Raw genomic sequence first — 16,358 nt, 5'->3', positions numbered from 1 at the left:
ACACACACACACACACACACACACACACACACACACACACACACACAAATCATTATTAATAGTTATTAGTGAGCTTTGGTCAAAGTCAGACAAACTGTTTTCGGTTTTAAATTTAATTCCAAAATGAGTCCATACAGAAACAGAAGGGTCAGAACTCCAGTACAGAAATGCTGCAGCATGTATGCAGTGTTGACATCAGAAAATTAGAAAATAATTAATGAATTATTATGAATAATTAATACATTTCATATGCTTGTAGCAACAGTAGTAAAAAATATAGCTGCAAGCAGCAATGAGGGGGCCAAGAAGCAAGAGGCGACAGTTGCTAAGGAAACAAGTTGTGAGAATAGAAAGGAAGGATGAATCTTAAAATATGCTAGCAAGTTGTATGGTAAAACACACATTACAGTGCCCCCCAAAAGTGTAATGACACTCCCTGTGAGTCCTCAGGGAGGGGTCCAAAAGACTGCTGTGAAGTTTGGTCTTGATAGGCCAAAGCATTGCCGAGATATAAGCTCACTTACTTTTTGGCGGCTTTGCCATCAGATTGAATTAATTGTTGTAGGAAAATGCTTCTGCAAACCAAAATGAAATGTGATAACTTTTGTGAGACCTGCTCTAAAGTTCATAGCCTATATACCAAGTTACGTGGAAATTGGATAAAATTTGTGACCTGTGAAAATTTTCACTTTTGTGTAAGATCCGGTATGGATCTTATCCAATATGGCGGCTCAGTCAGTTCAGTCAACATCGAAACTTGGTGCCTATCAGGCTCGGGACCGTTGACTGTATTCGCTGACACACAAATGTCATTGTAACTCCGAACACATTGGTCAAAACGCATTTTTACAAATTACAACACCCCCATCATTAACCAAAATCATTCCTTCTGAAATAGTCCCAAGTCTACATACCAAGTTTATTTTTGATAGGTTGAAGTGTTGCTGAGACATGAGCTCAGTTTCTGTTTGGTGACTTTGCAACCAATTTTGATTGGCTCTGACGGACGAGCTCTTTGGAAAATCAAAAATCCATCCATTAACTTCTGTGAACTTTGGCCTGAAGAAGATCTGAGTCAGTTTTGGTGAATATTGGACAAACTTTGTGACCTGTGAAAGCTTTTGAAGGATTTCCATAAAATCGAATATGGTGGAAAATTGCATCATAAACTGGGCTAGATCCAAGGATTCCAATGGTACCTCGATTTTCAAAATCAGAGTCACAAATCACAAGTTATGGTTGAAATGTAAATCCACCTTTGCCCCAGTGGTGGCGCTGCAGAGCTCAAGGTAGTGGCATGTAACTTGGTCTGTCCCGAGGAAGAATTTCACAACTTTTGACCAGATGGTTCTAAGGTGGCGGAAGGCTTCTTCCTTGGTGGCCTCAGAGTCTCATCTCTGCTTTTTGCAGATGATGCGGTTCTGTTGGCTTCATCAGGGGGGGGCCTCCAGCTCGCAGTGGAACGGTTCGCAGCCGAGTGTGAAGCGGCTGGCATGAGAATCAGCACCTCTAAGTCTGAGGCCATGGTCCTCAGCCGGAAAAGGGTGGAGTGCCATCTCCGGCTCAGGAACGAGTTCTTGCCTCAAGTGGAGGAGTTCAAGTATCTCGGGGTCTTGTTCACGAGTGATGGGAGAAGGGAACGGGAGATCGACAGGCGGATCGGGGCTGCTTCTGCAGTGATGCGGACGCTGCACCGGTCCGTCGTGGTGAAGAGGGAGCTTAGCGTAAAAGCGAAGCTCTCGATTTACCGGTCGATCTACGTTCCTACCCTCACCTATGGTCACGAGCTTTGGGTAGTGACCGAAAGAATAAGATCGCGAATACAAGCGGCAGAAATGAGTTTCCTTCGAAGGGTGGCTGGCCTCTCCCTTAGAGATAAGGTGAGGAGTGCGGCCATCCGGGAGGGGCTCAGAGTAGAGCCGCTGCTCCTCCACATCGAAAGGAGCCAGTTGAGGTGGCTCGGGCATCTGATTAGGATGCCTCCTGGCCGCCTCCTGGGTGAGGTGTTCCGGGCATGTCCCACCGGGAAGAGGCCCCGTGGTAGACCCAGGACACGCTGGAGAGATTATGTATCTCGGCTGGCCTGGGAACGCCTTGGGGTCCCTCCGGATGAGCTGGAGGAGGTGGCTGGGGAGAGGGAAGCCTGGGCTTCTCTGCTTAGGCTTCTGCCCCCGCGACCCGGCCCCGGATAAGCGGAAGAAAATGGATGGATGGATGGATGGTTCTAAGGGTTGACATAGATTCCCATTGGAGAGGAAAAACAATGATGATATAATAACAGGAAAACCTAGAATCACTATGGGTGCCCAGTAAAATAATATAAAACATGGCTGTAGTCCCTGTGATACCACCCACTAGAGAGCTAATGACACAGCACTTTGAAACTACAATATTATTGTTTTACTGCTATCACTAATTTTTTTTTTTTTTTGGACCCAGAAGCAGCCTGAAATGGATGAAGGGCCAGAGTACTAATTTATCAGCTAATGCTAGGAGGCCGCATTGATAAACTCTATGGTTGCAATGCAGAGACACATGTACTGGCTACTCATGTTTCTGCTCATGGCAGTGGTGCTCGCTTGCAGCCGGAAGGTTGCAGGTTCGAGTCCCTGTCCCTGTGCTGCATTGTGTCCTTGGGCAAGACACTTAAATCACATTGCCTAACGGTAGCACTGGTCTCTGGCTGCATGACCACAGATGCTCGTCTCTGGATGAGTGATCTGGAACGATCATTTCGCTGTGTGCCACAATGACAGTGAGTTGAATCTAATCTAATTAGCGCTAAGTAATACACTAATAAAGCACTCACTCACCAAAACTGAAGCAAACATTTCTTGAACTGTCTGTACCGCACAGCAAACCATTATTTTAGCCAGAAAATTCAATAAAATGCTCCAAAAGCTGCATTTTAAACAGCACAAACACACACAGTGAAGACGTCCAATTTAATGACTCCAAGTAATGGATGAAGCCTTGCACACACCAGCGAACTCTGTCAGTCAGTGCAACCACACACCCAACTCCAGTATCCATGTGGATTTGTTTTAAAAATGTTAGGAAGGGGGGAACTATCCATATCCATCCAGCCTTTTTTTGTGCTGTTTTGTAAATATACAGTTTCATGCTGTAAAGTTGGCCATTTTAACATGGGAATACCCTTTTTGCCACTTCAACAACTGTTTCATTTTTCACCTCCAGAGGTTGCTCCTTGCAAAATAAATATCTGTACTGTGCTGCTAAGTCGGCAAGTCCCAAGCTAAACATCATAATTTTATTATAAGCTTAAATTGGCCAATAGGAGCTTTTCAATAACAGCTTTTCTGGGGTTTTTTTCTCCTTGTCTTTCTTGCAGGCAAACTGTCCCTGGAGGAGTTTATTAAAGGTGCCAAAAGTGACCCCTCCATCGTTCGGCTACTCCAGTGCGACCCCAGCTCAGCCTCCCAGTTCTAAAACTGCCCCTGCTGCAACCTCTTCTTTTTTGCTCTGTTGCTATTGAAACAGTCACTCAAATCAATGCATGATGGTTCTCGTCTCTCATGTTATCTTTTCGTTGTTGTTGTTATTGTGTGCAAGGATGGTAGAGGAGAATGAGGAAAGTCATCACTGTCGTTTTATGTCTGGGAGAACGAAGGGACGACGTGCGTATATATAGCTAATGATCGGTTGACCGAGGCGCCCGCTAGTGTTCCAGAATATCTGTCTCTCTCGCTCTGGAACGTTGGATTTCCAGGGAGCTTATGATGAAGTGTGGATGGTTTTTTTTTTTGTTTCTTTTTTTTGCAGGGAGAGGAATCAGTTTCTACTCCTACACATATGCACATGTAGATGTATATCATGTATATACTGTATGCTGTATATCATAAGATGAAGTGCATCTGTCTTCATATATGGCACACACTCTTTGGCATTGAAAGGCAGTATTATGTAGCGTAGCTTCCTGGTCAGATCCAAATGTGTGGTTTGGTGGGGGGGGGGTTACTTCTGTATGATCTTTCACTTGACAAAATGTTTTTATTGATACCTACTCGCATTTTGTTGATTTTTGAAATTTGAAATGCTTTTCACTTTCCATTTGTACATACTGTTTTTCCTCCTCCGTGTTTTATTTATTCATTTTTATTCTTATTGTGCTTTTACTTTGATATGTTAAGATGACCATATTGCAGTTTACAGTGACAGAGAGAGAGAGAGAGAGAACGGGAGTGAAGCTTGAGCTCTTTGTGGACTTGGATGAATTCCTGTAAAATGAGTGGATCCCATTTTGCATTTGATCAAAGACACCAGTAGCACATATCACTTGAGCCGCCATGTGTTTATATAAAAGTATGGCTGTGCTTTTGGTCTGAATGCGCGCGCGTGCATGGGAACACACACTGTATGCTTGAGGCTAACTTTTACAGTATTATCATGTTGTGTTGTTTCTTAATTTGTAAGTATTTTAAAGTTCTTTAAAGATGAGCAGTAAACTACTTAAGATAGCTGTAACCGTTCAATATACTGCATGATCCTTCAAACCGGACGACGACAGAATCCACACACGCACACAGTTTACGCACAGCGATATCTTTTTGTAGCTCTTCGGCCTCCTCAGCATGGACCCCAGGCAGAAATGATTGGATATTTGTCTTGCTATGGGATAACACAGTCCTCCTACCCGGCGCTCTCTTTTCCTCTGACAGACAGAGAACTCACTAAGGGCTTATTTATCACTCTCTAGTTGAATGCTTTTTGTTTTTACCTCCTGGATTAGTCTGCTTGCAGAGCAGTTAGATGAAGGGATATGTTTCATGAGACTGCAGCGAGTTCAGATCCGTGTTCCAATTTGGATCTGTTTTGATCTTATTTATAATTAGAGCAGCAAGAATGTTGAATATTAAAAAAAAAAAGTTATTTTATCTCCTATATCAGTGACAAATAAGTCTTGTGTGTTGTTAAGGTTTTAAAAGACTGAATGCAAACATGAAGAAAACCCAAACCCGAAATAAACACAGCCACCGGTCGCAGCACAGCCAGCACCATTCTCGTATTATGGCGCCTTAAATGCCCCCATTGTCAGATCACTATTGCCCTCTTGTGTTTTCAAGGCAAAACACAAATATCTTCAAATTAAAGTATTGGACAAAGCTAATAGAAACTGTATGTGAATGAGGTGGACAGGAAAGCTTGAATTGTCACTTCAGATTTTCTCATCAGGATTATCGTGATAAAAAAAAAAACACGATAAGGATGCTGCGATATTTATAGGAAGTAACGCAAATGTGTGTCGTCTTCTTTTGCGTGGAGGAGGCGAGAATCTTATCTGCATAAAAATATACAGTTACACAGTTGTGATGCATGTGCATTATTCACATAACATTTATATTTTATTTTTAAATATCAGGATTAAAGTTAGCGTGACACCTCTAATTTGTAATATTTCAGTGTTTTATTTCAGTGGTGTGCTGTTTGAAAAGAAAACTCCATCATACCAACTGTGAAGCATCTTTTTTTTTTTTTTTTTTTCAGTTTTATCTTGATATTAGCCACAATTTAACTTCCTTACAAATTGGACTACTGTACGCAGTGGGGGCTGAGAGTCGTCCTGGTGCTGCTGCATCTATGTGATATTTAACTAGTACCAAACACTTGCACAGGAGCTTCCTAACCAGCCTCACCTCTGCTTTGGGGATCCTTTAGTGTCACTGCCTCCTGCTGGTAGGATAAAGAACAACAGTTGCTACTCTCTGATCTATGACAGTGTAATTCTTTTTCTATTCTCACTGCCTCCGATAATGAACAGGTACCTTGTGATTGATAAATACAATCCCCCCGCCCCCTTCTTTCTTCCTTCCTAACTTTCCTACTTTTCTGTTGCATGAAAACCTCAATGTGAGGATGTCATGTTTATTCTGTTGAACCTGAAATCGAAATATATGTTTCTAAGCTGCACGTGTGGACTGCGTCCTCATTTGTGGTTATTTTTGGATATGTGTGGAACACATTAAGAGATCGTGTCTGGATTGACAGCTCAACTTTCACAGATTTACAGCCTGCCAGGGCCCTTATTGACACACACCTGCCAGCGACCTGCTAAAAGTGCGTAACCAGTCGTACCTGTCAGGTCGCTCACTGGCTGCTGTCACTAACACATACTGACTTCAAATGTTCAAAAACAAAACATGCAAGGAAATGACATGATTTTTGAATAAAAAATTTATTTATTTAAGAATAAACACAAAGATGGTTTTTTTCACCTAAAAACGGGGGGGGGGGGGGGATTGTGCATCATTCTCAGCAGGGGATAAAACAGCTAATCTAGACATTTTTGCTTTGTACAGACCAACCAAAAATCCAAAAAAGGGTTACTGAGTAAGCCGTGATTCAAGTCAGACAAGCAGTTTTTAGCGAAGCTGAGCTCACAGAAACGAAGTCGAAATGAAAAGACTCAATGTCACCGCACAGGTGCAGTGTTTGCATTCAAAAAAATCCATTCGGGTCACCTGATAAAGTAACATACAGCGACAAATTAGTAACACAACAAAAGCAGCTCATTAAGTCTGTGATAACAAAGTTATTGCCAAAGCTGACACTTGGCATTGTGCAAAAGAACCCACCAAAAAACTAAATTAAAAACAACAAAATATTGTGCTTACACTTTGGCACATGTGAAATACTGAGCTTTAGAGTCGTGGTGGAGGTTTTGTTGAGCTAACTAGCAGATTAGCCCTGCTTCAGTTTTAAGTGGGTCCGACCTGAACGCTGACATCAGATCGTTCATCCAAACTCTTGGCAAAAAAACACTCACAAGCTATTTCTCATATTTCCACTCAGATCTGTCACAGTGTCCTCTCTTTACAGCACTTAGCTGCGTTTTTCACTCCTGGTGTGAATATTTTGTTGATCACAATGAGAACGAGAACTGACAGATTCCCGTATCTGGGATGCTGCACACCTTGCAAACAGTCTGGGCGTCAGAAAATTCATAGATCAGTTCTACTTAATAAACATCTCCTTTATCTGAGGCCACAGCCTTAAAGTACTGATGGGAAACAAGGGTCTTGAGTATTACTGGCTCTTCCAGAAGATCTCCTGTGTGAAATAAGGCTATATCCAAAAGCTGGACCTGTCCAGTGTACCCCTCTGCAAGAGCCGGTGCTGCTCCCTTGCCCTTTGCTGGCTGCCAGCCCTTGTTACCTGCCCTTCTCTGTCTGACCTCACTCTATGTGGCTGGCGAAGAGGTTGGCTCTCCAAGGGTGGAAGACTGTGGTGCTGTCGGGGAAGATACTGCCGAAGAGTAGGAGTTGGGTGCTGCTGTTGCAGAGGTGCAGCGCTCCTTCTCGGTTTGTCGTAGGTTCTTGGAGCCTCTGTATACCTGGGTGCAGGTTCATTATAGCTACTTGGAGGTTTAGAATAGCGAGGAGAAGCACCTCTCTGGATCGGCATCACTGCGTTTATCTACACAAACACAGGAAAATCACGTTAGGTTATGTTGCGCTCTCTGCCAGCAGAGTTCAATAAATGCTTGAGTCCAAATCTCACCGATCTGCCTCTGTCTCTGGGTCCCTTCCCGGTAAGGCAGCAAGGCAGACCCAGCAAGGAAATGCAGACGACAAAGCAGCGGGCGCAAAACACCAGCTGGATGACACAAGTCACGATTAAAGGCACCCAAAGGATCAGAGTGGTACTCTGGGGAGGGAGGAGGTGAAGATGAGCTAGTGAGAAAACACCAGCTGGACTATTCAGAGAACAATATATGGAAAAATGCTCAGCAGTCTCACATAAAATGGGGGAAACTGCATAGATAATAATGTGGTACAGAATTGAATACATGTTCTCAAACAGCACAGCAGTGCTGCAAGAAAAAAAAGCAGCAAGTCTCTAAATTTCAGTTTGCACAGGAGAGGCTGAACAAAATATGCAGAGCAGAGCACATCAGCATGAGACTGCACAGAGGGATATCAAAGAAAAAGATGCCTTTTGTTGTTAGGCACGCTGACTTGCAGACTACAAAGAGAATGAAAAGTGTACAGTTCAAAATTTGGAGCTTTCTTTGTAAATCATGATGAAATATGCAGGAAGCACAAAAAAAAAAAAAAAAAAATCAGGCTTGCATAACCATCATTACTGCGTCTGAGCACATGTGTGTGCCAAAATCGAAAGTCCAAAACACACTTTCAGGTGATGTAATGCACCCTCCAGCAGCCATATTGGGGGCCCCTAGCTAATACGCGGCTCAGAGTAAACAGCACCATCTGCAGTCTCGGTAGACTACGACAAAGCTCGTTACCCTGGAGTCCAGTTTAAATTTGGTCTATCGCAAACTTTTTAAGATGATATCAATCCCTCATTTCTGGAAAACTAGAAAACAGTTAAAACATGTTTGCTGGACATGCCGGTGGTACTGGTCCCGGTCAACGTTGGACATGGACACATACAACAGAGGTCCAGTCTGTCTCTTATAAAGCCAATTAAAAATACCAAAACAGTATAACTGGTTGCATGTTCGATTCTGTCTCTTCTGTTACATGGTTACAGGTGTTACAGCGGTTGATCGGGTAGCTCAGTGGGATGAAAAATGCCCTTCAAAGAGAGAAGTCACTCTGCCATGTCGCCCCGATTTATCTTTATCTGAGTTTCTTCTTCTTCTCACAAGTGAGAATGTTTTGTATGTTTTGTTCTCACTGATGAAAAGATAAAACAATAATGTACACAGACTTCTCTTTGCTAGAAGAATATCCAGGGGATGCTCAGGAAGGACTCCTGCAGACATGCTTTCTCTCTGAGCTCACAGTGAGCCAGAGGGACCCTCTGCTGAGATGCTGTGAGCCACTTTGCCATCTCTGACTACACACTTGCGTGACCACCCAGATCCCCGGGTTCCCAAAGTGAATCCTGCGCCCCATCGGCCACATTTCACTCTAATAAAGAGCGGCGCAGCATTGACATTGGTGCATATTAGACTTTTTAACATAAAAGCCAGAATCTGTTCAACCAATCCTTAACCCATCAGCAACACCAGTATATGCTCCTTTGTGCAAGGAGGAACGGGATGAGCACTGCCAGAGCCACAAAATGACCTCCAGCAGCCCACTGGTGTGAATGTCTCTGACCAACCAATCAGAAACAGACTTCATGAGGGTGGCCTGAAACTGGAATTACAGTTACTTCCTCTCACTAATAATTCCTCTAAAACGACAAAAACTGATGAAAATAGAAACATATCTGTTCAGTCAGTGAACACGCTACACAAACAAGGCATAACACACTACCCTGTGATTACCACTCTCCATCACAATGAATGACAGCTTGAGCTGCAAACACGACTGCACGATGACTGTCTCCTTTTCAATATTGAGACGAGTGGAGCCCTCCCACTCAGTGTCACAAAATTGAAAGAATATAAACACAACTGCAGTGGGGACTGTCTGCCTTGGGCTGTGTCTGCGCTACTTACAAATTATAACCTACACTGCGCACATCAGCAGCTCTGCCATTAACCCCTTGTGCCGAGAATAAATCCGCTCTAAGATGAAGGTGACTGATGCCACATTGTCAACTACAGTGGGTGTTAAAATGCCAAAGTGCTGCTGATGTGTGGATATTTCTGTGAGGCTGAGCGGGCCTGACAGTATAACAGTGTCTGCACACAGCCTGGAGCTGGCTGACAGGGTCAGGTCAGCGTTTCTGCCACCAGTCCATCAGCCTCACAGCGTGACAGCCCGAGTGACAGACACCCAGCCTCCCACTCCTACTCCCACACCCTTATGTTCACACACACACACACACACACACACACACCCCACAAAAGGAATTCTGCCACCGTGATGCACAGCCTCTGTTGTGATTATGTCACAACAGAGGCTGTTCAAAGAGCCATCTGCTGCAGAAAAGGTCATAGGTCATCCTTTGATCTCAGCATCTGTCGCACGCACACTGATGTACTCACGTAGATGCGTGTGGGGTCAAAGGGACACTCGTTGGTGATGCTGGAGTAGTCAGCGGCGTCGGGGAAGTGGCAGTGAGCCAGGAGGCTCCGCCCACCATGAATGATGGCCCTCACCATGGATGTGAAGAGACCGATGGCTGAAACTGCTGCCGTGAGAGCTGCAACCAGACTCACTATGAAGAGAGACCACATCTGGGGGAAAGGAAGAGAGAAGCACAACTTAAATAATCAGGAAAGAAAAACTGCTCCCAGCTGGGAAACTGGGGCATCTGTGGCAGGAAATAGATAAAAAAAAAAAAAGGCAGCAAAAGAGAAACAAACATCAATAGAGCTTATTCACAGCAGCCGCTCTGACATGTCAGAACAAGAGCACAGGTGTATTAATGATACTAAGTTTCTACTTCCACTCCTGCTCCCGTGGATGCTGACTCACTGTCACAGCTTACTGGGATACCTCATCTGCCATGAAAAAGGTCTACACAAACAGAGGAGCATACACTACCACAGGATTAATTAGGATTGTGTTCCAGCATTTGCAGGACGATAAGCTTGACGTGTCCTCATAAAGAAATATGTAAAGAAAATCAAGAGTGATTGGACAAGAAAAACCAAAAAAAAGTATGATATTTAATGCCTTCGTTTCAACTGGCGGGGGGGCGGGGGCGTGGTGCAGTTAGCACCATCACATAGCAGCAAAAATGTCCTGGGTTTGAATCCACTGGCTTGGCTAGATGGGGCCTTTCTGTGTGGAGTATGCACACTCTGGCTTCCTCCCACAGTCCAAAGACATGCATGCGGTTAGGTTAACTGGTGACTCAAAGCTGGCCGTAGGTGTGAATGCTAGTTTGAATGGTTGTCGGTCTCTGTGTGTCAGCCCTGCGACAGATTGGCAACCTGTACAGGGTGCACCCCGCCTCTCGCCCTATAACAGCTGGAACAAAATCCAGTGATTAAAGTTTCCCTCCTGCATCTTACTGCACTCTGCTCGGACGTCTCTTGCCTTGCTTGTCCTAACTGCATAGCCATAGCATAATAGGTTCCCTTGTATGCAGCCTTTGATTCATTCAAAACACATTGTGATTTGAATATGACCATATAATCCTTACACTGTAAATAGTTCTTCACAACTTCCAGCTAGCATAAGCTGTACAGTAAAAGCTACAGGTAGCAGGTTCAGGCCCCATTGCAAGTACCTGCTGGAGGTTGCACAGCCTGCAATTCCAGAATCTGGACCAGATCGGTTTCACTTTGAAACCAAATTTAAGCATGTAAAGATGCTTTCAGTGACTGAACAAAAAAATACTGTCAGCTGCCAGAGCTCCCCCTCAGCCTCGTGGCAGGAGAATCTTTAGGTGGCACAAATCCCCTGGAAGCACGAGCTCTAGAATACATAATTACAGGTCTCAGTAGATCTAAATTGGGTGCACATGAGCCTCAGTGACTTGTGAGTGGCTGAGTAAGAAATGCTAAAATTATAAATATAAACCCCTGAGAATACTGTCACTTTCTGTGATTGGCATTCTTATGGTAAGAACTAATTCATCCAAAATGTTCAGTAGATGCATCTATGGTATGAATTTGACATCCTAGGTCACATCGTTCTCAAGTTATGGTGTTCACAAGATTTTCAGAAAAACTTGACCTCTGACCTTGACCCATTTATGGCAAAAAATTAATCAGGTGATATAGGGGTCACTGTCCATCTTTTGTGCAAATTTGGTATGAATCGGATTGGTAATTTTGCTGTAATATTCTTAACAGACAAACATACCAAAAACAATACCCCCCACCCACACGCCCAGGGAGGGTGGGGTAAAAATAGATGGATTAATAAAGCTACAATTTGAAATGACTGATCCGTGATAATAAATTTCACACTGGGTGGAGAAACCTATCCAGAATTTACAGAAGGTGAGTCGTAGTCATGGAGTGTTGCCAGATATGAAGATGACTGGGCCTTTAAATCAAAACCAGATAAGGCTAATGTAAAAATAATACCATCTGCTTTCAGGGACTGGAAGCTTTAGCAGCCAGCACATGTAATTACGCCCTGTGTTCATTCGTGTCTTGAGATGAGCGGATGACTGAATTGCATAACAGGATGCAATGGAGTCAAACTGCAGCCTCGTAGCTCTGCCCCGCCTGCTTCCCAGTGGCACTCGCTAACAAAGGAAACCGGGAGTGGTTTATCAAGCTACAGCTCACTCATGAGCAAGCTGCCTCGTCAGTCCCGTCTGAGCAGCCCGACAGCTAACTGAGTAAACAGAGAGGAGATGCAGAGAGGAAAAACACACACACACACACACACACACACACACACACACACACACACACACACACACACACACACACACACACACACACACACACACACACACCATTCCAGCTCTGCAGGGCTGAATCCAGACACCTGAGGCAACGTGCAGGCTTTTTTTATGTCACGATGGGGAGGAGAGAGTGAGAAAGCTGTAAAATATCAAAGCAAAAGCATGCGAGCAGATTGTTGGAGTGCTGTGAAGGTACTGCTTTGGCACAGTACGGGTGCATCAATAAGGAAAGCAGAAGAGAACCGGTGTAAAACAGGCGAGAAGAACACCCTACATATCTACATCGTCAAATGAAAAAGCAAACTGGAGAGATACTAACCAGGGATTTACTCTTCTTGTTTTTAGACAGGACAATAGCCAGAACACCAACAACCACTCCCTGCAGAGAGAAGACAGATGACATTTAAAAAACAGAAGAAGTCAACATACTGATTCTCAAAATGCGCTGCAAGCATTTCAGGCACGTCTTTAAGTGCCTCTGTGTTTTTGGGAGGCCGAAAGGGCAGAATTGTCACAGAGTGGCTTAAATGAAGTGCAAACCACTGAAATTCTTAAAGAAACCTACGTTCCACATATTCCACATCAAAGAAAATATATTTACATTCTAGTAAAAAATAAATAAATTGTTTTCCTGGTGTCCCTGAACTCTCAAAGAATGGATTTTAAAGGGGCAACTCTGAGCTATTTTCACACACCTAAGTGCTGAATGCCATCCTCAGAAAATGCTTCCTCGTAGCAGTAAGGAGAATCGTTCATGGCACACGCCCAAAGAAAAGCAAGGAGTGAAACCCGTCTTAAAGCATGGGAACATCTTCCAGCACAGTCATTTTAACCAGCAGGAGTCTTTGTGTTGTTCTTGTCTGTATTGAGCACATCAATCCCCTACAGGGGAATGACATCAACAACTGTTAACTGGGGTCGGGCAGTTCGTTTAATAGAAGGCCGGAGCTGCAGCTTAGAAGTGCCCGTGATATTTGCCCAGAGATGTCGAAAGTACACGCATTCATCACTGAAGTGGAAGTACAGATACTTGTGTTAACAAATACTTTGGTAAATGTTGAACCACTGATTCAACTTCTTTACTCACCTAACTAACCCAGTGTGGGCCCAATAGAATAATCACGATCATGCATTAAATTCTATTGAAAATAGAGCGTGTGAACACTACTAGAGACCAAGATGGAAAAAAATATGGAGCCAAAAATGAGCGAAACAAGTCTCCTTTACTCACTTAGTGGATTTTAAAGATCGGCATTCAGCGTGGTGCTGCGGTATGTTTTATTAGACAGGCTGCTATGTGTTGGGATCTCAGATTTCCTCACCAGCTTGCATTATGGATCCTGAACCTCTTCACTGACAGAGCGAAGGGTTTCTGTAAACGTCCGCCTCTCAGAGTCTGCAGCCACATCCGCGGCCTCGCCACTTATTATGAACACTGGCGGATAAGAGGGCAGCTACTTTGCCAGGTTTTCACTGCTGACCTGATGTTCAGAATCAGTTCATGGAGGGCTCTAATTGATTTTATTTCTTGGCAACTTCTTAAATGTATCCAAAAACCAGTCAGCTGCTTATTGGGATTTTGGCTGTAACAGAGATATAGCCAAAGACTGAATTATACATAATTAGAAATTACACAAGCGGTTACAATGGCCACCTTAAAGTGGGTACCACAGAAATTTAAAAAAAAAAAAAAAAAAAAAAAATCACCTTCTTCTCCGTTAGGCCCATCAACCTCTGCTGTTTTCATCAATCATTCATTGAGACTCTCCCGAAAGCGCTTTTCATCTGCTGGCTTACGGGAAAAGAGAGACAGCCTGAATGGAATAGTGAAAATCTGGCCTAAAATCCTGGGAATGAAACAAAGATGAAATTCCAATTCTCCAGAAAGAAGGATGTGTGGGTATTTTGAATGCGGTCTTGCGGGTCAGTTCTCTCTGTTGCCTTCAGGGCATCATTATACCTCACCTGCTAGTTTAAGTATTGTTTTTTTTTTTTAGGGTTTCTTTATTATGTTTTTATTTTGTTTACAATATCTAATAAGATTTTGCATGTTACAGTGTTTTGTGTATAACAAGCTAGAGTTATTAATAAAGATTTGATTTCTTAAATCCCTCCCACAGAGATGTCCTCGAGCTCTGCCCTGGTTAGAATCACTGTGTGCTCACCAGTATCCCGGATGCGATAGCCACCACGTTGGAGATGCCGTACTCCACAGTGTGGGCCTGCTTGTGGATGTTGATGTGTCTGAGCACCACGCCGTGCACCAGCGCTCCCAACAGGAAGTTAATGTGACCGACTATAACCGCGCTCAGACCCATCTTCATCAGGACCTTGGGCTCCTCCAGGCTGCCACAGCACAGTCCTGCCGAAAGGGGGGGGGGGGGGGGGGGGGCAGAAGGAAAGAGAGAAGAGAAGCGAACTGAGTCTCCACAGCAGAGCAGAGAGAGCTGCGGTGACTTTAAATGATCTTACATCATCCACGTCGTATTGATCAGAAACACAGGAGCCGGGTCAAAACCACAGCAGAGATGTCAGCTGCGTTAATAATTAGCAGCTGAGCGCAGGCTGTCCCGAACAAGTGTGTGAGAGTTGACTAAAGACATACATACATACATACATAAACTATTCCAGCAGTGAATGCTCATATTAAACACGCACCAAGTTTCAAATAATGTAATGTACAAGTCATCTCTCTAAGGCTAAAGGCTGAGGCTACAGACACTCACTGCCTGACAGATTGTTCTGCTCATGGCTCTGTATGATGTCAACAAGAGGCTAAGACACACAGCTCTGGTTGTGAGCACGCTAGCTCGCACGCGCACACACACAAACACTTTTTCACACAGCAGTTCACATCATCTTAAAACACATGCTGTGAATACAAAAGGTCCAGCCACCTGCTGTTTAAACCTTCTGTTTAAACCTTCTGTTTACTACCAGCAGCCAATCATTAGAAGCTTTAAGGGAAGGGGGGAAAAAACTAAGATGGCTTATTTTGAACTGTGAATAATGCAAAGCTATGCAAGTAGAGTCCAAATCCAATAAAAGTGTGAAGTTGGAAATGAGCATAATAGGTCCGCTTTCATTAATATTGTAGCGCGTTTTATGTAATGAATGTTGATGGAAGTTAATGATTAATCCTCATTCTGAGCCAAGTTAAATCCATATTTGTCCATGTGCCTTTATTTCAGCCATAGGAGCTTCACAACTAAATATTTGCGGAATGTTTACTCGCCTCTTGCTACACGAAACATCCACTCGCAGGTGTGACAGGTAACGTTTAGCACGGTGTTGACTTTGTTTTAATCTATCAAATTGTGTTAACTTGTCTAAACAGTTAAGTTGCTGATGCGGTACCAAAAGTGTCCTCATAAACTGCGTCCTGTCACATCACCACCACCACAACCAAACAAACACTGCGCGGCACTTTACAGGCAATCAAACACAAACCCCACACTCGCGTTTACTACCTGTGTCTGCCATCTTTCTCAGGTCACCATTGGGTTGTGTTTTTTCGGCGTGCTCTTCTCAAAGTGAGCTCCACAATCCGGTCAGACAGAAAGTCACGCTGTGACACCTCTGCACCACGTTTTTCAAAATAAAACAATATCAATGACGGGTCTCTGCAGGTGGACTTTACCTGATCATCGTACTGGCCAAATTAACAGGTAGGCTCTGAGCCCTGACACAATTTTTTTTTTCCCCAAGAAATTTCTTATAATGGAAAGAAATGAGTCATTTTATAGAAATAATCTAATAATTTAAAGGGATTCTTTCTCATGTGGAAAAATGAATCGGGATTATGTTTGAGAAATAATCTGTTCTATATCCATTCTTCTTTTACGTGTTCTAAAATACACGCCCCCCCCCCCCCCCCCCCCCCCACACACACACACACATACACATACATTTATTTCTTCTCTAAATTTATTTTCAAAATCAACGCTTTTATTTTGAAAGTGAAGTCGCTAATTGGAGGTTGTCTATATTTAAATAGTAGGCATATTTATAGAGTTATTTATTTTTAAATCGGTTAATTGTGGTGCACTAAAGACAGCTTCATATGAGCTTCCGGTATTGACAAAAAAGTTTGACAGCTGCCATAA

General features: G+C 43.6%; 2 protein-coding genes across 3 annotated transcripts in view; one reads left to right on the top strand and one right to left on the bottom strand.

The window, feature by feature from the left end:
- LOC115787895 (hippocalcin-like protein 1) overlaps positions 1-5,928 on the top strand; it is a 52,064-nt gene extending 46,136 nt beyond the window's left edge. The window contains exon 5 of the mRNA XM_030740681.1: positions 3,353-5,928. Within this exon, the coding sequence (XP_030596541.1) occupies positions 3,353-3,450 (98 nt within the window). The 3' untranslated portion in view covers positions 3,451-5,928. The remainder of the gene's footprint in view (positions 1-3,352) is intronic.
- A 334-nt stretch (positions 5,929-6,262) lies between these two features.
- On the bottom strand, positions 6,263-15,972 carry LOC115788003 (keratinocyte-associated protein 3-like). Of its 2 annotated transcripts, XM_030740847.1 has the most exons (6): positions 15,723-15,972; positions 14,418-14,614; positions 12,572-12,631; positions 9,926-10,117; positions 7,519-7,665; positions 6,263-7,434 (listed from the first exon to the last, which is right to left on the bottom strand). In XM_030740847.1, exons 1-6 carry the CDS (start codon positions 15,733-15,735, stop codon positions 7,084-7,086), a joined length of 960 nt encoding a protein of 319 aa, XP_030596707.1. In that variant the 5' UTR covers positions 15,736-15,972; the 3' UTR covers positions 6,263-7,083. The 2 variants fall into 2 exon arrangements, with proteins under 2 accessions (XP_030596707.1, XP_030596708.1); XM_030740848.1 differs by lacking the exons at positions 14,418-14,614; positions 15,723-15,972 and adding an exon at positions 13,960-14,050.
- Positions 15,973-16,358: the final 386 nt, after the last annotated feature.

This window comes from Archocentrus centrarchus, chromosome 11, assembly GCF_007364275.1.
Source record: "Archocentrus centrarchus isolate MPI-CPG fArcCen1 chromosome 11, fArcCen1, whole genome shotgun sequence".
NCBI lineage: Eukaryota > Metazoa > Chordata > Actinopteri > Cichliformes > Cichlidae > Archocentrus > Archocentrus centrarchus.
The sequence above is the reverse complement of the archived record's forward strand: the minus strand, read 5'-3'. Positions and strand labels throughout refer to the sequence as shown.

What these genes read in the sequence shown, in the direction of transcription:
- LOC115788003 (XM_030740847.1), bottom strand. An exon ending in CTATCGCATCCGGGATACTG is followed by an intron (nt 12,632 to 14,417) that starts GTGAGCACACAG and finishes TTCTCTCTGCAG; the next exon opens with GGAGTGGTTGTTGGTGTTCT. An exon ending in CCAGAGACAGAGGCAGATCG is followed by an intron (nt 7,435 to 7,518) that starts GTGAGATTTGGA and finishes GTGTTTGTGTAG; the next exon opens with ATAAACGCAGTGATGCCGAT.